General features: G+C 38.9%; 1 protein-coding gene across 2 annotated transcripts in view; it reads left to right on the top strand.

The window, feature by feature from the left end:
- The window catches only part of LOC150088199 (2-oxoglutarate dehydrogenase complex component E1-like), a 497,346-nt gene that overhangs the window by 235,821 nt on the left and 235,170 nt on the right, over window positions 1-26,355 (top strand). For both annotated transcript variants that reach the window (XM_090370615.1, XM_090370616.1), the window contains exon 11: window positions 12,498-12,677. In XM_090370615.1, coding sequence (XP_090226741.1) covers window positions 12,498-12,677 — 180 coding nt within the window. The remainder of the gene's footprint in view (window positions 1-12,497; window positions 12,678-26,355) is intronic.

The raw sequence follows: 26,355 nt of genomic DNA, 5'->3' as shown, positions 1-26,355 counted from the left end.
CAAATATAGATCTCAAAGGTTTTCATGAAAGACAATATTGACAATCTGTGCCATGACTCTTATGGGTTCTAAGAAAATTTTCAGGTTTTTAGCTATGTTCTTCTCCTTTACATGCTGCAGTCAGTGATTGGTTTGAGTCAAAATTTCTGAAATTTATTTGAGCGAGTGGACGAGTAATGGGTGTGGTGCACTCTTTTCTCCCCCTGGATTTTCCAGTCCTCTTCCACCAAATTTTTCTGTGGGCACTTGTGTTTGAGTTGATTACGAAAGCTAGTGGATTGTGCCAGAAAGTGTGTTGACTTGGGAGGGGGGCAGAATATGTTGGAAAATAAATGGGCTTTTTCACAAGTTTCCAGTTTCTTCTGTGAGAGGCTAAAAACTTTTGCATCTCTTACCATATACTGGTACCCACACAACATCATCCTAACTTTTAGCACACCAATCTTGCCAAATAGTGTAAAAGCAGGCCACTTAAATTATCAAATGTACCCATACATTCGAAATCCTATAAGATGCTAAAAATGCCAGAAATATGGGCATTTTCAATCCATTTGTCCCAACTATGGTTCCAAGGACCAGACACAAACAGACTAACTCCCAAACTGCAAAATATACAAACACCGTAAAGGCAACTATATAGCTTACTTCAAAGAATGTGGGCAATGAAAACAGATAAACTGAATACTGAAGTGCAAAAAAGGAACACAAAAACATGCAAAAAAGGACACAAAAACATGCAAAAAAGTAAGTGCCATATGTGAAACATACTTATGCTGTAGTAATGCAGAAATAGCAGTTTATAGGAACACACTGCCATATCAATTTCTCTGAATATTTCATTTGCTAACTGGGCCTGATCACTACTTACAACTTAGTAATCTTCCTACAATCTATTGCACTTGGTGTTTTCTAGGAAGACTACTACAACATGGGTGTCTTCTTAGCAATTGCTAAGGGCGAAGCAATGCACAATTTTAATCCTCCAGCCACCTACCTCTCCATTCTAGCCAACAAAAACAAAAGGATAGGAATCTAATATGAAAAAAAAAAAAAAAAAAAAAGCAACTCAGATGCCCATATGGATATTGGTGACAAACTAATTAAGAGGAAATATTTGAGAGCCATGCAGAAGATGACGTGGATATTGGACATCGTCCATTCTTCCCTAAAAAAGAAAAAAATTAAAACTGACAGAATTAAACTGAGTACTTTAAAGAAACAGACAGATTCACTTTATACTAAACAAAATAATGCATAATATAATTCAGTGGAACCGTAGAGGTTTTTATAACAGTACATTTACAATTTGATTAACTGTTATAAACTATCAGGCATTTGTCTACCAGAAAAAAACCTGCACTACAAGTAACATCCTCAGTTAAAAAGTACACCTTTTACCAGTGAGGCAGAAATAATCCAGTTACTGCCCACGGTGACATGGGCATCCTTGTAGATGCAACAATACTATCTGAACAAATCCCTTTGTGGACAGATTTAGAAGCAACTGCTGTGTGCATAGTTAATGGGATCAGCTTACCCTTGTATCACTGTATCTACCACAAAATCTTCCTTATACTACAAAAGACTTTGCAGATTTGCTTATATATAGCTGCTCACCACCCTCCATGGGGATTACATCAACTAGATAGATGCGGTTGAGTAATTGAATCTTTTCTAGATACTCACTTTATTAAATGCTGGCACTTGCATATACGTGTATTTGCTCAATGGATCAATGTCAGCTATTGATCTTTCCAATTCTGTAATTCTGTACCCCAGCATTGAATGGACAGTAATAAATGACCCACTTAACAGTGATCATTTTCTGATCATATGCAAGATTCAGGCAAGTACCATGCAAACAGAAATCCATCGGAAATGGAAGTTTTTTTTAAGGCAGACTTGATAAAATACAAATCCATTTCATTAGATGAAAAAAACTATTTAGACAAAATCCATTGACAGTGTTGCTGAGTAACACATCAATTACTAGCTGCAGCATATATTGCTATTCAGAAAACAACTGCTCATAGACATCTACTAACTCCTAGTGAAATGAAGTATGTAATACATTTTGAAAATAGAAGAACAAAGCATGGAATCTGTTTCACAGGTTTCTTTCCATCACCAGGCTGATAAATTATGAGAAATTCATAGCAACAGGCATGTAGTATCAGAAAGCAACTCAAACAACTCCTGGATTTAATTTGCCTCAATGATCACTAATGACTCTGACTCCAAATTAAAATGCTTAATAAATTTCCTCTAACATTTCCCCCAAGTTTTAACTATAATGGGAAGGAATTATCCTCATAGATATTGTAAATGCCCTTGGTTCTGTTGTCTCCCAAGTATCAGCATCAACTGTGTTACAGCCCATCTTTCCAAAAAATGCTGGCCCTAATGGGATGTTTTATTTAATGTTGCTGCACTCAGAAGACTAGACATTATAACTTATTCTGTACTTTTATAATTGAATATTGCTGGAGATATTTATCCTATTTCATGTTTCTGTTTAGTTGTGCTTTCATTTCCAAAGCTTCAGAAGTATCATATCCATTATTTGTATGGTATTTACTCATATCCACACAAATAACCAGCAGTCTCACTTACTAGCTGTCTTAATAAATCTCTAGATAAGTTGATTCATGCCTATGTGATATGGTATAAGGTGGTAGATGACTTTCATCAACCGGTGAAATACCACCACTTTGCTTATTGGAGGCTTAAAGTGGTGAAACCTATGTTTAGTCTCTAGAGCAAAGTTTCCGGCATCCCCCCCCCCCCCATACTTCTCCTTCAACCCATGCACGGTACTAAGTACTATAGGTTTTGATACCTTTCGTGTTTGGGGTTTTCATTAAAAAAAAAAAAAAAAAAAAAAAACAAATCTCATGGTCAGGACAGAATTGCACTTGCACAATACGTTCATAAGAAGGGAACCTTGGTAATGGTCTTGATATGCAGATAGCTTTTTTTACACTACCTGGAGGTACAGCATAATGCATGACTTCTTGAACTACAAGGAAATCTAACAGTGTTTATCCAAAAATTTTCTACTCAGTAGAACAATAAGGTTCACTATCAAAATTCTCTTTCACGGTACTTTGTCCATGAAGAAGTTGTACCACTGGGACTGTGCTCAGTGCCACTTTACTTTCAATAAAAATCAACTACATGATCAGCAGTATTTACTGACACACATACCTCTATGCAGATAATCTTATTATTTCATGCCAATATCAGAACATGCCCACTATAGAGTGACAACTTCAATTTGCATTGAATAAACTGCTTCAGTTGATGAATAATAATGACGACTGTCTGAACAAAAAGAACCCTTGCTATACATTTCTGTAGGAAGTCGAAAATGTATCATGATACTGAATTACATATAGGAGGGTGTGTTTAATTCTTGACTCTAAAATTGAGGATTTTAGAGCACCCATTTGTGTGCTCTAAAATCTTCAATTTTAGAGCACACAAAATGTATACTAATTATCTGTTTAAAGAAAATTAACGTACTCTGAGTAATCTTTTCTATGATGTGACATGCAGATCATGTCAGCCTTTTTCCTTTATGTTGATCTCTAATTACATCCTTTCTTGAATATTGTGCTCCTATATATGATTCTGCTAGGGAAAATGCAGCACGGTGGATCCATCTGATTCAACATAATGCACCCAGGATTGCTCACATGCTTATTAACAGGAGGGTGATGAGCAAAGCATATATACCTTCATCTCCACCCCCCCTCCTTCCTTTCACCATTATAGGGGCTTGCTGTATCCAGGGTTAATATGCATGGACATAAATTTGCATAGTTTGAGATGATCCCATATGCTACCACAAAAATACACAGCCCATTGTTTGCTGCTGTACTATTACATCAGCTGCAATAAATATTGCAATGAGGTTGTAAACTCTCCCGGCCTCACTCAGCCATAGATAGGAGAGTTCGCAACTTCATTGTAAATTTTATTTACTAGTATATAGCCTCAGCACTAGCCTGTGGTTTTTCCTAGTTACAGAAGCTTCCATATAGAAGCCAAAAGCTTCTGTTGTATTTTTTGTTTTATATTGAATTTATTTGCGATATATTTTTAATCTGCTTTTACATACAGTTATTATTTAAAATTGTATATTTTATGATCATAAACTGCCTTTCAAATTGGTTGATGGTTACAAGGATTTATATTTAAGTACAGTATTTATGTTGCTGAACTGGCTACCCCCTTAGTGTAATATGTGAAAGGATGCGTGTTTGAAGACACTTTGAATATGGTGGCACAGACCTTGGTGGCTGGGGGCCTCATTGGGATCTATGATCTATAAAGCTCTGAGATGGATAGCAAAATGAATGAAGGTGAAATTTCCATGTTATGCATTAAGAACCAGAATTAAAATTAAAGGAAAGGATTTAGACTGGATTGTAGGGATCTTTCTTTTAGCCAGCAAGTCATTAATTACTGGAATAAGTTAACTCTATGGGTAGTTGAGGCTGAATACATGCAGAAATTTGCAAGTCAGCAGCTACCTACCCAAAGAGAAAACACTTGGGTTGTATCATTTTTTTTTATTTATTTTATTATTATTATTTTTTTTTTTTTTATTTGGCCACTGAAGCAAAAGCCTGTAGCTGCCTTGCACGATATGACTAATACTAAATCACTTAGCTAAACTAACAAAACAAAACTAATATCCTATCAAAACTAAATTTTGATATGAGATTTTGTTGAATTCCATGCGCTCAGGAATCACTGGAGGTGAACAAACAAGTAAAGTAGCAGAATGAATCAAAATTAATTTACAGATAAAGGAACCACTAAGTGGCAGTGATCACAGTGTACTGATGTGGGATTTACTTAAAGATGTAACTACCTTTAATTAAAGGTGTTAAAGGGAAAGGTTTCTGCTTTCATAAAGGTGATTACAGTGGTCTCAGTGATATTTTTGGTTCTATACAGTGGGACCAACTCATGATGTTACCAACAACAAATTCTGAATGGGGAGCATTCAAGGAATAATTTTGGAAGCCACTGGGCTTTTCACTCCAACTAAGAAATATTGCTTTTGGTTTAGGCCCAAATGGATGTCAGATGAACTAATGAGACTCGTGGCAGAGAAGAAAAATGTATGGGATGTACATAAATTGTCAGGCGACACAGAAGCCTAGATTCATGCTAGTCTGTAATCAAGTCACAAAGGAGTTTAGGCAAGCAAAGGCAAATTTATGAAAAATCTTTAGCAAAGAATGCAAAGAAAAACAAAGACTTCTTTACTTATATAAACTCTAAGAGGAACGGGATGAATCAGATCGGTCCCCTTGATATCAATGGTTTGACTGTAGATGATCATTCTCAGATAGCTGCCGAACTAAATGAGTATTTTGCATCAACGTTCACACATGAGGAGTTAGCATTAGCAGAGGCATATGATGCGAGAAAGCAAGCTTATGCAGCATCAACCAAAAAAAAAAAAAAAAAAAACCCGCTCCCATTTCACCCCTCCATCCGATCCAAATACCTATCCAGTTCAGCCTTAAATTTATTTAGGCTATCAACTTCCACAACAAAAGATGGAAGTCTGTTCTGCCAATTGACTACCCACTGGCTAAAGGCAAACTTCCACACATCTATCCTACATCTGCCTTTCCTCAATTTGAATTTATGCCCTCTCAGGTGATTATTCTGAGCAAGATGAAGAATCCCATCAGTATGGAGCATGCCCAAACCATTCAACACAAGAGCAATCCTTTGTTCCATTCACTAATCTTGTTGCCCTTCTCTGTACCCGTTCCAACAGCTCTACATCCTTCTTAAAATGAGGCCTCCAGACCTGCATATAGTACTCAAGGTGTGGCCTGACCATTGCCTTATACAAGGGGATAATCACCTCCTTATCCCTGCTAGAAAAATTCCTATATCATTGACAAGACACCATGAGCTACTCTTGCAGATCATCTGCACTGCTCAGAAAACTTCATATCTGCCTGAACAATTACCCCCATGTCCTTTTTGTTCTCTACCACTGTCACTACAGTACCACAGAGTTGATACGTTACTCTGGGGTTACTGCTTCCGATATGTAGTACTTTACATTTGTCAATGTTAAACTTCATTTGCGACCTCTCAGCCAATATGCTCAACTTTTCTATATCCTGTTGCAGCAGTGTACTGTCATTAGTGTCCTTAATAACACTGTCAACCTTCATATCTTCTGCAAACTTGGACATTAAGCTTGATATACCATCATCAATATCATTTATAAATACAGAAAACAACAATGGACCAAACACTGAACCCTGAGGGACTCCACTAATAACATTAGTCCACGATGAGCAGTGTCCATTGATTACCACTCTCTGTCTTCTCCCACTCAACCATCCCTTTATCCATAGAAGAAATTTGCCTCCAGTGCCACACTGCTCCAATTTGTTCAGCAGTCTTCCATGTGCAACAGTATCAAAAGCCTTTCTAAGATCCAAATATACGATATCAAAGTTATTCCCTGCATGCAGTTCCTTTGTGACCACATCATAGTATCCATTCAAAGTGGTCAGGCAAGACTTTCCCTTAACAAAACCATGCTGTGTCCGAGCTATAACTGAAGTCTTGTCTAGATGATCCTGCAGTGCTTTTTTAACCAGTGCCTCCATTAATTTTCCTGGAACAGAAGTTAAACTAACAGGTCTATAATTACTTGTGTCACCCTTTGATCCTCCCTTGTGAATTGAAGTCATATTTGCACATCTCCAGTCCATGGGTACCTCCACTGAATCTAAAGAAGCTCTCCTAATTATGGCTAAGGGTTTGCTTACTTCCTTTGCTGCCTCCTCTAATATAACTGGATAGATCCCATCCACGCCGGGTACCTTTTTTATATTTATCTTCAACAATTTCTCCTCCACTTTCCTCTCAGTTATTACAAAATCGTCTATCTCACTGTCAGAGTTTAATTCACCTCTGGCATTCCCCTCCCTGAATATCTACTTATGTGGGAATGTAGATGTAAAATACTCATTTAGTTTTTTAGCCACCTGTGCGGGATCATCAACAGTTGAACCATCAATATCCAGTGGAGAAATCTGATTCATCTCTTTCCTTCTAGAGTTTACATTGGTAAAGAACTCTTTGTTGTTTTTCTTTGCATCCATTGCCAAAGGTTTCTCGTAATCTGCCTTTGCCTACCTAATCTCCTTTGTGACTTGGTTAGAGACCAGTTTATATCTCTTATAGGCTTCCATGCCACCCATTAGTTTATATGTATTCCATGCATTTTTCTTCTCTGCCATATGTCTCAGTTTATCTGACATCCATTTAGGCCTAAACAATATTTCTTAGTTGGTATGAAAAAGCCTAATGGCTTCCAAGATAAATTCTTGGAATGCTTCCCATTTTGAATTTGCTGTTGGTAACATCATCAGTTGGTTCCACTGTATAGAGTTTAAATACTGTCTCAGACCATCGTAGTTGCCTTTACGAAAGCCAAAACGCTTCCCTTTACTTCTGATGGTAGTTACTTCTTTGAGTAAATCACACTTGAGCACACCGTGATCACTGCCACCTAGTTGTTCCTTTATCTGCAGATTTTTAATGCATGAAGAATCACTACTGATAATCAGATCAAGAGTATTACTCCCTCTAGTTGCCTACCGAACGTGCTGATGTAGAAAACAATCATCCAATAAATCCACAAAAGCCTTGCCAGTGTGTGAGTGACCAACCCATAAATTCCAGTCGATATCTGGGAAATTAAAATCCTCCATTATAAGACTCTCTTATTTACTGGCTCATTCTATTTCCCTGTACAGTTTCTTATTGTACTCATCAGAGTCATTAGGCCTATAACACACTCCTACTCTCAATTTTGATCTCCCAAGGCTTATGTTACACCAAACTGACTCGACACTGCATTGTCCAGCTTCAGGTAATTTTCCAGTGGGGCAAAGATAACTTAGTTGATTTCAACCCTTCTAAAACTCAGTCTTGTCTTATATCTCGCAAAAAGGATTCTTCTGCTCCTGTGCTTATCTTTAGTGACACTCTGATTTCTAGGCAAAATGATATATCTCTTTTGGAATTACCCTGACTTCTAATCTCTCTTGGCACAAGCACATTACAAATATCACTTCTTCTGCATCTAAAAACCTTGGTTTTCTCTTTCGCTCTCGGTGTTACTTTTCTTCCAAACAGCTGCTCACTCTGTATAAATCGCAAATCCGCCCTGCTATGGAATATTGTTCCCACATCTGGGTTGGTGTCCCCAAAACCTCTCTCAGGCTGCTTGATTCCATTCAGAAGTGGGCAGTTAGGTTAATTAATGATTCATCTCTAACAGTCTCTCTCCACTCGCTGTCTCATAGACGTACTGTTTCTGCTACATGCCTCTTCTACAAATACTTCCATGGGCACTGTTCTTCTGAATTGGCTTCTATAATTCCTGCTCTCTCTTTCAAAACAGTCCGAACACGTGCTGCCAACATCCATTTACTGTCCAACTTCAAACTCAGAGAACCAACTTTTCATTTTCCTTGTTTATTCATTCAACTGCCATTTTCTGGAACAACTTTCCTTTATACGTATTTCCTGAAAATTATAGTCTACAGAAGTTCAAGTCCAATGTCAACAAATATCTTCTTTCGTCTTCTCAACCTCCAACTCAAGCACGGCACTAAGTACTATAGGTTCTAATACCTCTCGTGTTTGGGGTTTACATTAAAATATATATATATATATATATATATATATATATATATATATATATATATATATATATATATATCGATTGGCTTCACTTCCTTGGATTTTATGTGTTTTTTAACTAATAGCATAACTCCTCCTCACTTCCTATCCTGTCTATCCTTTCTGTACACATTGTACTTCCCAAATTCCGGTACTGCATTCCTTATTTCTGTGTGACACCACGTCTCTGATATCCCAACAATATCTGCCTTTGATGTTTTGAGCAATACCTCAAATTCATCAAATTTATTTACCAAACTGCTAGCATTGGTGTACACGCAAGTATACATGCACCTGTTCCTATTCTTAGCTACCCTAACCCAACCTATGTGTTTACTTGAACCGCAATGACTCCCAGCAGTCTCTGAAATACCCTGCATCTTGTTTTCCAGGATGCTGCTCATTCCAATGGAAGCAGTGCAAGAATCACTTTCACCTCTGCCTGCGGCTACTGTTAATCTATTAGTCCTTTTATCCCCCCCCGCATAAAAGCTAGCAGTTTTCCGACCTAATACTGCCTCGTCAGCATAAGCAAATATTCTTGCACCCTTTCTATTTTAGTGTATCCCATTCCTGTAGAATCAGTCTTCCCTGTTAATAAGTACAAACCAGGCTGAAAAAAAATTCTACCTCTTGAGTCTTGCACAATCTTTCTAGGGCTGAATTGATCGACAAGGCTCTCATCATATATTCCCTCTCATTGTGTCTGGGCAGAATTGCAGACACTTTCAGTTTCAAAAACGCTTTTTTGTCAACAGTGACCTGTATTTCTTAAGTAATTCCACTGGTCTCCTACTCTTAATATCATTAGTGCCAATGTGTACAATAATATCACCTTTTGTGCCCTTATTCAAGGAGGAGAGGGCCAGATGTTTATCAAACTCTAACAGGGAGTTAAATGATTTTGTAATAACTGATCACCTGTAGTGGAGTAGAAATTATTGAAGTTAAACATAAGAAAGGCACCTGAGGTAGATGGGATTCTATGCACTTCTATTAAAGGAGGTGGCAAAGGAAGTAACAAATGCTTAGCTAATTATGAGAGCATCCTTGGATTCGGAAGTTCCCACAGACTGGAGATGTGCAAATGTATCTCCAGTTCACAAAGGGGGATCAAAGGGTGGTACAAGTAATTACAGACCTGTTAATTTCATTTCTGTTCCAGAGAAAATAATGGAGTCACTGGTTAAGGAAGTGAAGTAGGATCATCTAGACAAGACTGCATTTATAGTTCAGACACAGCATGGGTTTGTTAAGAAGTCTTGTCTGACCAGTTTGATTGGATACTATGACACGGTCACAAAGGAACTGGATACAAAAAATAATTTTGATATCATATACTTGGATTTCAGGAAAGCTTTTGATACTGTTGTACATGGAAGATTGCTGTACAAATTGGAGCAGTATGGCATTAAAGACAAGTTGCTAATGGATAAAAGGATGGTTGCATGGGAGACGTGGTAATCAGTGGGACTGCTGTACGTGGACTAATGTTATTAGTGGTGTCCCTCAGTGTTTGTTGTTGGTCCTGTTGTTTTGTATATTTATCAGTGATATTGATGAAGGTATATCAAGCTTTATGGCAAAGTTTGCAGAGGATACAAAGGTTGGTAGGGTTGTTAATGACAGTATGCTGTTGCTGCTGCAACAGGATCTGAAAAAGTTGGGTATATGGGCTGAGAAGTGGCAGCTGAAGTTCAACATTGACAAATGCAAAGTACTGCATATGGGTAGCAGTAACCCCAGAGAAATCTACCGACTGGGTTGTGTTACACTCAGTGTACTGGAGAATGAAAGAGACCTGGACGTAATTGTGCAGTCAGATATGAAGTTTTTTGAGCAGGCGGACAGGCTGCCAGAGTAGGTCATTGGGTCTTGTCAATGATATACAGGTATTTTGCGAGAAGGGATAAAGAGCTGATTATCCCCTTGTATAAGGCAATGGTCAGGCCATACCTTGAGTACTGCATACAGATCTGGAAGCCTCATTTTAAGAAGACTGTAGAGTTGCTAGAATGAGTACAGAGAAGGGCACCTGGTGAAGGGAACAAAAGGGTGCTCTTATGAAGAAAGGCTTAAGTTCTGCAAATTGAAGCTCCTGGAGGCTAGGCACTTGCGAGGTGATCTGATTGAGGTGTATAAGGCCTTGAATGGATTGAACAGGCTCAATGCCGATGGGATTCTTCCTCTTGCTCAGATTATAAACCTGAGGGGGCATAGATTCAAACTGAGGAAAGACAGTTGTAGAATAGATGTGCGGAAGCTTGCCTTTAGCCAGTGGGTAGTTAATTGTTGAAACAAACTTCCATCTGCTGTTGCGGAAGTTGATAGCTTAAATAAATTCAAGGCAGAACTAGACAAACAATTGGAATGAATGGATCAGTGAAATGGGAAGGTGTTTTTTTTTTTTTGGCTGATGATGTATAAGCTTGCTTTCTTGTATCATGTGCCTCTACTAATGCTAACTGGGTGTAACAGGGGTGCTATTATGATTCAAGTGCCAATTTCCTGAAGCCCACTTCTCCTTCTAGGTGCCTCCGTAGCCAGGTGGGAAGGAGCAGCAGTGCGTAGCACACGCTTCTTGATTAGACCGGGGTTCGAGCCCGTCACCACCAAATACGGAGGATGCGGAAAGGTTAAGGAATGACCACCGCATATCCTGGAGCAATATGGCCTTAGTTGCTAATGCTCCTAAAAACCAAGAAACAACAACAACTTCTCCTTCTACTTTCTCTGAACAGCTATGTGTAATTTGCTAATGATGCATTCCAACAGTATAAAACAATGGTAAGAACAAGTCAGCAGTAAACTGTGGGTAGTTGAAAAACTCATTCCAAAAGTGGACCTCTAGCTTAAGATCAAATAGACAAGAAATTGTTCTTCATAGATGGTGCAATTGGGCTTTGTAATCTATTGTTATTTACTCAAAGCTGATTCTCCTCCTTGCCCCATGCCTTACCACATAAAATATCTTACATTTTACACCTACCGTTTGAAAAAGAATAACATACAGATCTCAGAATGCTTTGAATAGCTGTAAAACCTTGCATTCAATAAAATATGGTTATTGTTTAAATAACCAAAGCAGTATCATGGATGTCCTTTATGACCTCGAAGTGATTAACTATTACCAAATACAAGATACAAAGGTTCTTATTGGTACTAACTCTAGATTCAGTGGAGAAAACAAAAGCATACTGCCTGTATTATCTTCCTATTCAGAAGTTTGATGCATTGTAGTTTTAGAAGTTGTTCCCTCAATTGGAATACAAAACCAAATTGATAGTTATCATATAATTATAAAGCAGCAAAATATAGATAATATTGCCCATATCTACAGCCAACTATCAATGTCAGCTTTTTAAATAATGTGTACCTTGTCTATTTTTTAGTGAATGTAAAAAAATTATGCGAACAACCTTTTGCATGTTCATGTGGATAATCCTGTTTTGTCAAAATAAGACATTCCTTTACATCCTAGTGACACCACATAAGTCTAGTCCAATCGTATAGGCCTTTTATTTGTCTTGCTTGTTGATTGAGTTGTAGAGCACTGGTTTTACTGATAATACATCATATAATAATTCATTATTATTCTTTGATGTATCGCCTCAAAAGACTTATAATAATTATAGGTAATAAATTGGCATATTAATAACAAACTTTCTTCTAATAATTGTAAAATAGCATCTGAAAATTTTCTTTTCTGTTGTAGTTGTTAAAACTGGTTCTACATTTTTGTTTTTCTGTAGATTGGTTTTACAACTGACCCTCGTATGGCACGTTCATCTCCTTATTGCACTGATGTTGCCCGAGTAGTAAATGCACCAATCTTTCATGTCAATGCAGATGATCCAGAAGCAGTTGTCCATGTAAGTCTTGTGGCTGCAGAGTGGAGAGCAAAATTTGGCAAAGATGTTGTTATTGATCTGGTAAGAAATTGTGTTACTGCATTAACTTTACTGTGAATTTGTGTGCTATATTACTGTATCATGTATATATTACTATAATAATATAATAGTATATTACTGTGTATCTGCATATTACAGTAGTGATTTTTGTGACCCCCATGGCCTGACATGGTCTGGAGTCACATAAATCACGTCTGCAGTTCATCTGTTTTGTCCTGGACAGCTTAGGGTTACTTTCCCATGTAACATCATTAGTCAGGGAACTTCATTAGTCAGATCTTATTTAGCAACCATTGTATTCCACTATGTTTAACAGCTTACTTAATTTACTTATCAGTATTGGGAATAGGTGTTTTATGCCCCACATTCTCTTGTTGTAGCTTTGGTGTCCACAGTTTAAAACAACAGGTCTTTCCGAAGAACTTGCAGATGTATTGGTATAGCCTTACTTAAAATAAAACATGCAGTAAATAAAATAAACAGGCCACTCTATGCTAAAAATATACCAATAAACTTGGGAAACAAAAAAATAAATAAATAAAAAAACAAAATAACAGGGAGCTAAATCCAGTGAGTATGACAGCTGAAGGGACTATGTAGATAGCACTTCAAAAATTCTTAATTGGAAAGTGCTGGGTGTACAGGGGCACTATCATGATGCAAGTGCCAATTTTCTAAAGCCCCCTTCTCCTTCTATTTTCTCTCGGCGCCTCCGTAGCCAGATGGGAAGGAGCAGCAGTGCGTAGCGCACGCTTCTTGATGAGACCGGGGTTCGAGCCCATCACCACCAAATACGGAGGATGTGGAAAGGTCAGGGAATGACCACCGCATATCCCCGGAGCAATATGGCCTTAGTTGCTAATGCTCCTAAAAACCAAATAACAACCTACTTTCTCTGAACAGTTTTATGTAATTTCCTCAGAACTATTTTATAGAATTTTTGGTTCACTGTTTGACCATGTGGGACAATTCATAATGGACGGTGTCCTGTGAGTCAAAAAATACAATAAGCACGAGTTTAACATTTCATCGAGATTGTCTTGTTGTTTTAGCCCTTAGAGAAGATGAAGTCTTATATTGAGAACTGGTAAATTTGATACTGCTGGTTCGTGGCAAAGTACTTAACTGACATGGGCAAAGAACAGGATTTTAAAAAAAAAATTAATAATAATCCTTGGGTTACATTTGTAAGTGTTACTATTAGGGAAACTGCAAGTCTTTTGGGCTGTTTGCATAGTGCTATAGTTAAAGTGTTCCAAGAATGGATAGCAGAAGGCATCTGGCCAGTAGTAGCCCATCAATGTGGCCCATGCCACATTGATGTTCTGCCTTAAGTGAGCCAATTAACTCAAAATAGTAGACCAGCTGACCGTGCTCTTTAACCAGGGAATGAACGCGGTTTTTCCGAGACTGTGATATCACCAAAACCACAAAACTGCAAAAAGATAGTTTTGAGAAAAATGCATTTAAAAATTCTTTGACTTTAGAAAAATCAAGTTTTGAAGTTATTTAACTAAATGTTGTTTTATAAGTACCTTCCAAAGATGCTGTTTTTAATCCATTTTGGTATTTTAAGATTGCCATTATATAGGGGCTTAAAAAGCACTTTTGTGGTTTGGGCATTGTGAAGTTTGAAAGTTTGTCAGATTCAAAAAGAATTTAAAAAGGTGAAAAAAAAATTTTGAACACATTTTTGTTGGTCAGACATGAATAATTTTTTAATAAAACAAGGTTAGAATAACATATACATATAAATAAATGAAAATATTAATAACACAGGTTTAATTACAGTAACATACAAGTTGGTATAAATTAATTTTCAATATCTTATTCATATTCAGATTCTTCACTTAAATCTGGTGTTGGTAATATCCCTTATTTCTACTAATGCTTTTAATTTTAAATAGAATTTGTGATACTCCTTTGGTATTGTCAAATCTTGACGCAGTTTCATTAAATCTTTAAGTTTTGCTTGAGATAGGATCGCGAATGCAGTAACACATGCTCTTTGAGTGGACCGGAGTTCAAGTCCGTGACTGCTAAATACAATTAACATTTGTATTGAGGCGCCTCCGTAGCCAGGTGGGAAGGAGCAGCAGTGCATAGCACACGCTTCTTGATTAGACCGGGGTTCGAGCCCGTCACCACCAAATACGGAGGATGCGGAAAGGTCCGGGAATGACCACCGCATATCCCCGAGCAATATGGCCTTAGTTGCTAATGCTCCTAAAAAACCAAACAACAACAAACATTTGTATTGATTGAACTCCCCCCCCCCCCTATTATAGGCTTAGGGAAGGTTGCTCATTGCTGGATCTTCCTTTAGGTGTTTATAGGTTTACCGTTATAAATTCATCTTTGTAGTTTTTTTGTAAAACATTGTGACATGCCTGTACTACCGTTTTTTAATTCAAGGCAGCAGACTTTTCTCCAAGGAACAGTGCTTGTAAGTTGTTTGGCAAGAAAAGTAAAATCACAAAAGTCATCGGCGCCTCCGTAGCCAGGTGGGCAGGAGCAGCAGTGCATAGCACGCGCTTCTTAAGAAATGACCACCGCATATCCTCGGAGCAATATGGCCTTTGTAGCTAATGCTCCTAAAAACCAAATAACAACAACAACAACAAAAGTCATCACATTGCATGATATTTACATAGAATGGTGTAGATTTTAATCTTGCACCTCTAATTATTTGGGCCATCCCTTAGGGACATACACAGGTACATACTTGGCTTTTCTCTCACCTTTAGATTGCATTGAGTTACACTATTTCTGAATAGCCTGGCTCAAAAAGTGTCTCTAACAGTTTTTAAACTGGGGATAATTTTTAAAAGGCGCATGCACATTGAAGCCATAAGTGACGAGTCACTATTGTCGTTGGAGGGTTCATAATTTTTAACGTCTAAAACTTCAAAGTCATTCAATAGATCGCAATCTTTATCTTCCAAATCAGATTCCATTTGAAGTGGGGAACACGGTGTAAGAATTTTTGGCATTCTTGTTCTCATATTCCGAATTTTACTTTTGAAATCAAAAATGAGATGTTTCAAAGGATAACTAAACAGTAATACTGATTGGCAAACTGAGACAAACAAAACCATACATGTAACAGCATGCATGAACTAGCTCCCCCCCACCCTAATTTTCATTCCAAAAAACCCACAAGTGGTACTTTCGCAAATTGCTCTGTCAGTATTTACCATGCCAAACTGACGAAAGTGCCACATTCACGAATCTGCATGGTGAGAAGTGTTTTTTTTTTCTTCTCCTCATAGATAAGTGAAAATGCGTGTAACATTTCAACCACTTGGCCTTGAAATACGCATACAAGTCTTTGGCAGGTATAGTTGACCAAGAAACTACCTCAAGAATGCATTTAGGTAAAAAGTGCCAAATTTGCACATTCGTGGTTTTGACATGGTGCTGACGATATGATCCTATGAACCCTTCTCTGTACGAGTGCCTAGCCTGGTTAAGGTGCCTGTGCTTAAGGCCACTTAAGAGTAATGACATGTAAAGTTTGCACCTGAGCAGCATCATTGAACAATTGAGAAATGGAAAAAAATTGCCTTTTGTTATGAATCATATTTATGGCTATATGCCATGTGGATGGTAGATAAGAGGGTACGTATACAAACTGCAGAGAGATATCACTCCTATATCCTGGTCCAACAGGAAGAGAGGTGGTAGCGTGTTTTGGTATGTTTTCTTAGAAATCTTTTGGAGCCCTCATGCACCTAGACCACATTCTTTAGCCTAAAATCTACCTATCTCCATTGTGTCTGATCAGTTACACCCTTTCAAGATGACTCTTCCTGGATGGCACAGGTGTACTCCAGCAGGATAATCTGACTTGCTGTGGTGCTGTTATTGTTCAAGAGTAATTCACCAAACAAGAAAGTGGCTTCCAGGTGCTTTGGCCACATGGCTACTAAATAAAGTAGAATGTTCTTGTGAACTTCTTTGACCTTATGTGTTTGTCCCAGAGTATAAACAGAAAAAATTTATATTTATTATTTTATTTTTAAATTCCCATTGAACATTCACTCTGCATAGGGTGGTGTTTGTCTGGCTTAGACAAATTGCCCTTTTGAGTTGGACCACCAACATCCATCAGGCCATCCTTGGAACAACTCATAAATGATCGATATGATGTGACTGAAGGTTACTCTTTTTTTTTTTTCCCTTTTGTTTTTGTTTAAAAATTGCTATGATATTGTGTGATACTCTTACTTTATCTTGAACTACTTTTACCTTATATAGAGCAGAAAACTTTAAAATTTTTTGCTTATTTTTGTTAATGAATTTTCTGTCAGGTATGCTAATCTGCATTGTAGAAAGTGCAGCAAATGTGGAAAGATGTTGTCCCTTTTTCTCTATTATATATGGCATAACAAAGAAGAAGAAAGTTTTAGTTGTATGTGTTTATGTGAAGTTAATTAATAATGCTTCAGTAAGATGGCAAAGAAATATACTGTAAAAATTTCAAAAGATGTATACATAAGATTTTCCTTGCATTGCAGTATATGGAAAAGTAAACGAACATGCCTGTTGGCCATTATTGTGCAATTCTGACCTGCAAAAGCCAAAATTCTCTGAAATTCAGATCCAGAAATTGATGAAATCAAATCAAGTGGTACATAAATGGATGGAGTAGCTATAGTATTATGTCAGAAAAAGAACGAGTTTTTACCAAATTTGTGATTTTCTTTTCAATATCAGCCCATATCTGGGCTGATATTCAAAATAATTTCACTACAGTATTTTGACTTGATTTATCAAGTCAAAATAAAAAAAAATTAATATTTACAAAAAATATATTATTAATTTTTTTAAATTATTATTATTATTATTATTATTTTTTTGTAAATATTAAAAGCAAAAAATGTACTTCTTAAGACCCCCGGGCATGTTCAAGAAACAAGGTTAAAAAGGCCTTAGAATACGGCATTCATGATAAAGGTAAAATTACTGTTTACTCTGGAAAAAAACAGAAGCTTTCAACTCAAACTCTTCATCAGCTAAATATACATTAGTATGAAAACAAAGAATCCCAGTCATGGTCATGTGAGGCAAACAAAGCGTGGCATGAGTGCAAGCAACAATTACTGGTTGAACCTAGAAGTTTTTAGCTATGATTGCAAAGCACATACATGGGGTGCATGCCAAAGTTCATCATACTGGAGGATAGCCATCTCCATAATAGGATGAATATGTGCTCTTTTATTGCAGTTAAAAGCACCATGGCAACCTGATATGTGGAGTGATTCTAGCCACAATCGTTGGTGGTAATTTCATGAGTGGTCAATGACTTCAATGTCTCGGCGTAGGTGAAGTCATGCTGAGATGACCAATAATGCTCTGCGACCACCGAGTGCTCTGAAACAGCAGACTGAATTGCCCTCTCATGCTCTGAGATCCAGTCTCATAGTCTTCTGCTAGATTCTCCAATGTAACAACCACCACAGTCATGGCAGGAAATGCGATACACCGAGCTGCTCCGTAACAGGGAGGGGATTGGTGTTTTTACTCTCAAGAGGAGGGATCGCAGTTTTCTGCGAGGTAATTGTAAACATTTTACATTGTGGGTGTGGGATTTTAGAGAGGCGCTGGGATAAGCAAGGGTAATAGGGGATAAAGGTGGTCGAGATCATGTTATCATTGTGGGAGGCCCTAGGCTGTGCTGTGAGCTTATGGGTCTGCAGATCACATTTGTCTAGCCCACAAGTAGGTATTGACATTTGAACAGATCAGTCTTTACTCTCATAAACTCATCATGTCTTTCGTCCATAGAACTGGAATGGGTTCAGGCATGGGCAAAAAAGGGTTCGTGCAGGTATTGAGAAGCTAGCTGTGGACGTATGCCAATCTATAGTTGGGGAATTGGCCAGAACTCATTGGTTTACGGTAGATCGAGATTCTTAAATGTGTGCCCTCGTGCCAAACTAGAACATCTTGAAAGAAGGCATTGTCCGAGTCTAGTTCGATGGTGGGCTGGATAACGGGCAACAGAGAGTTTGAGGTGTTGTAGAAGTCAGTCAGTAAATGGTGACCTACTACTGTACTGCTTTAAGCATAAGGGTGCCAGCAGCGCCCATATGCTTAAGGCAGGTCACTTTTAGAGGATTACCATGTTAGACAAAACAATGTTCAAACCAACACAGACAAAGGCGCCTCCGTAGCCAGGTGGGCAGGAGCAGCAGTGCGTAGCACATGCTTTTTGATTAGACCGGGGTTCGAGCCCGTGAGCCACCAAATACGGAGGATGCGGAAAGGTCAGGGAATGACCACCGCATATCCCCGGAGCAATATGGCCTTAGTTGCTAATGCTCCTAAAAACCAAACAACAACAACACAGACAAAGATTTTAATATTTTTCAGGATTACTTCATTATTAAAATTTAAATTCAAAGTGTGAAAACATAAAAAATGGGGACTTTTGTCATGTTTTACTTTAACTAACGGGGTTTTGTCCTGGTGGGAGGGCCTCTGTAGCCAGGTGGGAAGGAGCAGCAGTGCGTTGCGCACACTTCTTGATTAGACCAGGGTTCGAGCCCCTCACCAAATACGGAGGATGCGGAAAGGTCAGGGAATGAGACTCGTAACAGAGAAGAAAAATGCATGGGATGCATATAAATTATCAAGCGACTCAGAAGCCTATGGCAGATATAAGCTAGTCTGTAATCAGGTCACAAAGGAGGTTAGGCAGGCGAAGGCAGATTACGAGAAATCTTTGGCAAAAGATGCTAAGAAAAACAGCAAGAATTTCTTTATTTATATAAACTCTAAAAGGAAGGGGATGAATCTGATTGGTCCACTTGACATCGATGGTTCGAGTGTTGATGATCCTGCTCAGATAGCAAACAAACTGAATGAGTATTTTGCATCTACATTCACACATGAGGAATTATTAAGGTTTGCAAATGGCAGAAGGTTATTAAATTGTAGCAGGGTGCTTAATGATTTTGTAATAACTGAGAGCAAAGTGGAGGAGAAATTGTTGAAGTTAAACATAAGAAAAGCACCTGATTGGATGGGATCTATCCAGTTATATTAAAGGAGGCGGCGAAGCAACTAAGCAAACCCTTAGCCATAATTATGAGCGCATCCTTGGACTCAGAGGAGTTTCCCACGGACTGGAGATGTGCAAATGTATCCCCAATTCACAAAGGGGGATCGAAGGGTGACACAAGTAATTACAGACCAGTTATTTTAACTTCTGTTCCAGGTAAAATAATGGAGTCACTGGTTAAAGATGCATTGCAGGATCATCTAGACAAGACTGCAGCAATAATTCAGACACAGCATGGGTTTGTTAAGGGAAAGTCTTGTCTGACAAATTTGATAGGATATTATGATGTGGTTACAAAGGAACTGGATGCAAAAAATAATTTTGATATCATATATTTGGATTTCAGGAAAGCTTTTGACACTGTTGCGCATGGAAGACTATTATACAAATTGGAGCAGAATGGTATTAAGGGTAAGTTGCTACAATGGATAAAAGGATGGTTGAGTGGGAGAAGACAGAGGGTGGTAATCAATGGGTGCTGCTCTTCGTTGACTTATGTTATTAGTGGAGTCCCACAGGGTTCGGTGTTAGATCCACTGTTGTTTTGTATATTTATCAATGATATTGATGAAGGTATATCAGGCTTAATATCGAAGTTTGCAGATGATACAAAGGTTGGCAGGGTTGTTAATGACAGTAATGGCAGTGTGCTACTGCAACAGGATCTAGATAATTTGCGCAGATGGGCTAAGAAGTGGCAACTGAAGTTTAACCTTGACAAATGCAAAGTACTGCATATGGGTAGAAGTAACCCCAGAGAAATGTACCAACTGTGTGGTACTACGCTTAAGGTGGTAGAAAATGAAAAAGACCTGGGAGTAATTGTGCAGTCAGATATGAAGTTTTCTGGGCAATGCAGACAGGCTGCCAGGGCAGGTCATGAGGTTTTGTCAATGATATATAGGAATTTTGCTAGCAGGGAGAAGGAGGTGATTGTCCCTCTGTATAAGGCAATGGTCAGGCCACGCTTTGAGTACTGCGTACAGTTCTGGAGGCCTCATTTTAGGAAGGATGTAGATTTACTTGAGTGTGTACAGAGAAGGGCAACAAGATTGGTGAGGGGGAATGAAGGATCCTCTTACCAAGAGAGGCTTAAGTTCTTCAAATTGCAGTGGCTGGAGACTAGGCACCTGCGCGGTGATCTGATTGAGGTGTTATAAGGCCTTGAATGGTTTGAGCACGCTGAATTCTGATGGGATCCTTCCACTTGTTCAGATTACGTACCTAAGGGGGCATAAATTCAAATTAAAAAAAGACAGATGTAGAATAGATGTACGGAAATTTGCCTTTAGTCAGCGGGTGGTTAATTACTGGAACAAACTTCCATCTTTCGTTGTGGAAGTTGATAGGTTGAATAAATTTAAGGAGGAACTGGACAGGCATTTGGAGGGAATGGTGTAATTTTTTTTTTTTTTTTTTTGGCTGATGCTGCATAAGCTCATACACTTGCTTTCTTGCATCACATGCCACTACTACTACTACTAATGACCACCGCATATCCCGGAGCAATATGGCTTTAGTTGCTAATGCTCCTAAAAACCAAACAACAAACAACAACCTGGTGGGGGGGTCCAGACACTCTCTAACAGGGTGCAGGTTAACGAGCACCTATTGTCTGAATTTGGAATACGTTTTGATTTGCTCACTGGCTACAGATACATAGAAGGTAGTTGACCAGCTTGACTTCTCGGTATAAAGTGGAAAGTGTGTTAGTTGTCTGAAGGCACCGGGGGTGTTCCCATTGTATTCTTTGTAAGTGATACAGAACTCTGTGGAGACCAGAGATTCGTGTGTGAAGAGTGGTTTATTGTGTATGTTATGTTCTGTTGTTTCGCTGACCATTTAGCCGTTGGGCCCACGCTTTGCCACGAGGAGGCAGGTCAGGCACCCAGTAGATTACATAAGTACTCTGGCAGGCCCCACCACCACCACCACCACCACCACCACCACCACCTATTTTAGGTTGAATTTTTAGACATTGATTAGAATTTGGTGGCCTTGTTAGGGGTGCACTCGGTTGATTTAGTTAGAGTGGGGAGGAGAGACTGGAGACTAGGCGGAAACAGGTGGAAGGATGGAGACCATAGAGTAGGCATCCCCACCAGAGGTCAGTGGGGATGAGCCCCCACCAGGCAAAGTATGGGGAGGCAGGGAGGGGAGGAGACAGAGACCTCTCTCCTCCCTTCCCTGCCTGGGGATTGGGTTTTAAAGGGATGGTTGTCAGGTCCATGTCTTGTTGAATCTGGTAGGAAGGTCAAACTGCCCATCCCACTCTGGGGGTGGGATATATTAGCTGGCAGTGGGGAACCCACCAGGCAAGGGGGTGGGAGAGATACACATTTACTTCATTCATAATCGCCCTTCTCACTCTACTTGTATTCTATTTTTATACTTTTTTTTTCTCATAGTTAATAATATCCCCCCCCATTAGGTTATATATATATATATATATACAAATTTTGTATATATATATATATATATATATATATATATATACATACAGGGTGATTCACTACCAGTGCGACAAACTTGCAGGAGGTGTAGGGGGAACAAAGACGAATCAGAATCACATAGCATTGCAGGGTCCGAAATGCCTTGGTCATGCGGTAGAGGACATTGAACGGGAGGTCGTGTGAACAGCGATCCTGCTGGAAGTCAGCATTTGCGAACTGGTTCCGCGAGGCAATAGGATGGACGAGTATTCAAATGTTGAACTGGCCGACATGCACCTCACGTATGGAGCTGCGGACTGTAACGAGCACGCCGCTCTGCGCTTGTACCAGGAACGTTTCCCGCACAGGCGTGCTCCTCTTCATACGATTTTCGCACGTGTGCACAGAAGGTTACGTGACATTGGTTGTTTCACGAGAGGCACCGTGAATCGAGAGCGAACGACGAGGATGCCAGACAATGAGGAGAATGTCCTACATCTTGCAGAAGGCAATCCGAGTAGGAGTACTCGAGCGATAGGCCAACGATTGGGTATTTCAAAATCCACTGTATGGAGGATACTGTCAACAAACCAAATGAGCTCATACCATCTACAATGCGTCCAATCATTGGAGCCTGCGGATTATCCACTCCGGAGAACTTTTGCTACTTGGTTTCTTCAGCAGAGTGCAGCAGACAGTGCATTTGCTGCGTCCATATTGTTCACGGATGAGGCAAGTTTCACAAGAGAGGGAACCTTCAATCAACATAATGCCCATTTGTGGGCTTTGGAGAACCCCCATGGTACGCGAACACGGGCAACTCAACGCCGTTTCTCTGTCAATGTTTGGGCCGGCATTGTTGGAGACTACCTCATTGGACTGTACCTTCTGCCCCCTCGTCTGGACGGTAGTAGGGCAACACGACCTCCCGTTCAACGTCCTCTTCCGCATGACGAAGGCATTTCGGACCCTGCAATGCTATGTGATTCCGATTTGTCTTTGTGCCCCCCTACATCTCCTGCAAGTTTGTCACACTGGTAGTGAATCACCCTGTATATAATTCCCCCCCCCAACTCATTCATCTATTAGCTGTGTTCTGCTGGGGATGTTACACACCAGGGGGGGATGCAGTGGTCTGTAATGTTAATTTAAATACTAACACTTAAAAATTAAGCTAAATAAGAAAGAATATAAAAGATTAAAACTAGGGTTGTGTACTTAACTGTAATATTTATGGTTTGTGTTCTTTTTCTCACACACTTACACTCTCATTCATTCTTCTCGCTTTTATTTCATTTGTTTGACTCTTGCTTTCTGCACTGCACTCTCTGGGCACCTCAACTCACTGTTATTCTTCAGTTGTGGTGCAGGCCTAGCCACAAGTTTTTGCAGGCCAGGGGAGAATGCAGTGATAGTGTTTGTGTTGTTAATAAATGTTTGTTTATTAACTTTGTATTCTTTTAGCAAATTACATTTGCTCTTCCACTCATCCCAATTCACCATACCGCTCATTCACTCTCTTTCTCTCATGCTCACTCCTTCTTTCACCAAAACTGGCATTTGTTCACTTTTCTCATAATTTTTAATTCACTTGTTTACTCAGTGACCAGCCTATTCATTCTGTCTTTCATTCTACATTAAATCCCCTTGCTATCAGCTTATTGATATTTTTCAGCTAATCTGCTTCCCTGGCTGCATATACATCCCCCCCTCACAACATGGTTACTTATTTGGTGTGGGGACCCAGGTTTCTACACATGGCAGGGTAGTCCTGGGGTGTACCCATGTCAATCCGGTTTTGTCATGTTGGGCCACAGAATATTGCTGTCTTGACAGTTATTAGGCCATAGTCTGGGCATGGTGGGTGATGTGAGCAATTTTAACTATTAATTTATTGTTCAATTGCTGGGGGCTGAATTGCCATTCTTCAGATAGTACTATACATTTCGAATATTTTCTGTGTGAAGGTTGTAAAGGCTTTATAATTTTTCCTCTTCTATAATGAATGGATGTTCTTCTCCCCTTGAAAGGGGCCAATCTGTGCTATTAGCTGTGTTCTGGGGATGTCATCAATTGTACATTCATATAGAATGTGTGCCCAGTCTTCACTCTTGCCACAGGTGCAATTTGGATTATCAGTCAGCCCTAAGGAGGTTAGTTTTGGCTTTAGGGAGCCGTGACCTGTCAATATGGGCATACCACTTAGGCGGCTTTGGGCTGACCATTGCTACCCATGGCAGAAACCTTTTGGAAACTAGACCTCTGGTTTTCTGCTCCCATTTTGTTTGCCATAGCTCATGGAACTTTGTGGCTGTTCTTTTCCTTTCAGCATTAAAGGTGTTGACTGTATCAAAGGCTATCCCCAGAAATTCTGTATGCCCTTTTTAAGTCTATAATACAAGCCTCTTTTGGCTACTTCCAGGTAAAATGGGAGAGTTCTGGCCGGCAACTGTAGTGCAGGTGTGCTGTGCAACATGCTCTGGTAATGGTGAGAAGTATTGCCCTTTGTATCGATTCTAATTTATTCCTGTTTCTTACTATGGCTGAGTGGGTTAACCATGCACCGGCTCCATAGGTGATAACAGGCAAGAATATTGCATGGTATTTGATTGCCAGGGTCTTTCTTTTGATCCCCTAGTCTGATCGACTGATCCTGGCAATCATACCTGCATAATTTCGTTTTTCGCCAATTAGGTTTGACTTGGTGCATTATGGCCGTAGCTGCCAATGCGCCATTAAAAACCAAACCAAAGCCAATTAGGTCAAATGGGAATAGAAAGTTAATTTTGAATCAAAGACCACACCAAGATATTTTAGTTCTGTTACCATTTTATAGTAGTTGTGTTAATTTCGATTTGTTTTTGGACCTTTTCTTATGTCCAAGTTGCCTTTTAGAAGTATTTGTTTGGTTTTTTTCAGGCGATATTGGCCCATAGTTGGTCCTAGATTGTATAAGTTTTACCATTTTTTTTATAAAGGGGCATTTATCATTCCTGATACTATGTGTATAGTCAGTCAGCTGTGCTGCCTTACACGTAGCACATTTTGGCAGTTCTTGTTATCGTGGCTAGTGACTGCGCAGTGGCCACAGATGGGAATTCTGACTGCAGTCTCTGGCAGCATGACCATATTTATGGCAGTTAAAGCACTTCTGTACAGGAAAGAATTCCCTGAATTTATGGCTGGTCCAGCCACTGTAGACTCTTTGTTGTCCTTGTAGGTTTTCCAAATTCTGGGCGACACTTCCACAGTGATATTGAATTGCCCATTTCTTTTGTTTTTTGTCCCTCTTTTTAGAAGAAATTCTTTGGAAAACCCATCCCGTTCCATTATATTGATAAAGTTTTTGTTGTAGAAATCCAACATAAGGTCTCTTTCCAGAGTTGTCTCAGGGATATGTCAAATATAATACCTCTGGGTTGGTTTCAATCTTTTTAACATCCTCTTTATTTGTTACTTCAATTAAAACTCCATTATCCTTTATTTTTTCTCATGTTATTCACTTTTATTTCTTTCAAATGAGGTTTTAATTTTGTAATGACGGTATCCCTGACTGCCTCGCTGGATTTGTATGTAGAGTCAGGCTTAGCCTTTATAATGATTTGTTTGTTTCTTTTGGTATTTGCTTAGTCTTATTGTTGGTTTGTTTAGTTTGTGATGTATCTGCTTTGGTGCCCTTGCTACTGGTGCGTACGTCATTGTATTCATTTCTTTATAATTATTCTTCTCTTCAATCACTGTTTCTACTTTTGCTTTCAATACCTTGTTTTCTTCATTAAGTTCAACCACTCGATGTTCCAAAACAGACTTGCAGTTCTCTATCCGCAATCTTATTGCAGATGTAATCCTATTTGTCTGTTTATAAAGAAACTCTTCTAGGAACAGTTTCATTTCTTTTATTGTCTTATGGGATCCTCTATTTGATTTATGAGCTAAATTTCCTCTCCTCATCTGTTTTTGTTACCTGTGGTTCTAAATTATCATTCTCCTTTTGATCTATATTTTCTACCTGGTTTTTGCCTTTTGTAGCCCTTTTTACACTAAGGTGGCAAGCTTCTAAGTCTTCGTTTGTAATTATTGTTTAGCACATCTATCCCACAATCAGGCAGGTCCTTCAAGTCAGTATCAAGATCGATATGTTTTGGTTCACTTAATTGTAATTAATGAGTAATAATGTAAAAATTGTAGTGCATATATT

The sequence above is a fragment of the Mastigoproctus giganteus genome, chromosome 3, assembly GCF_048544385.1.
Source record: "Mastigoproctus giganteus isolate SK-2022 chromosome 3, ASM4854438v1, whole genome shotgun sequence".
Classification (NCBI taxonomy): Eukaryota; Metazoa; Arthropoda; class Arachnida; order Uropygi; family Thelyphonidae; genus Mastigoproctus; species Mastigoproctus giganteus.
This window is presented reverse-complemented; position numbering and strand designations above follow the sequence as displayed.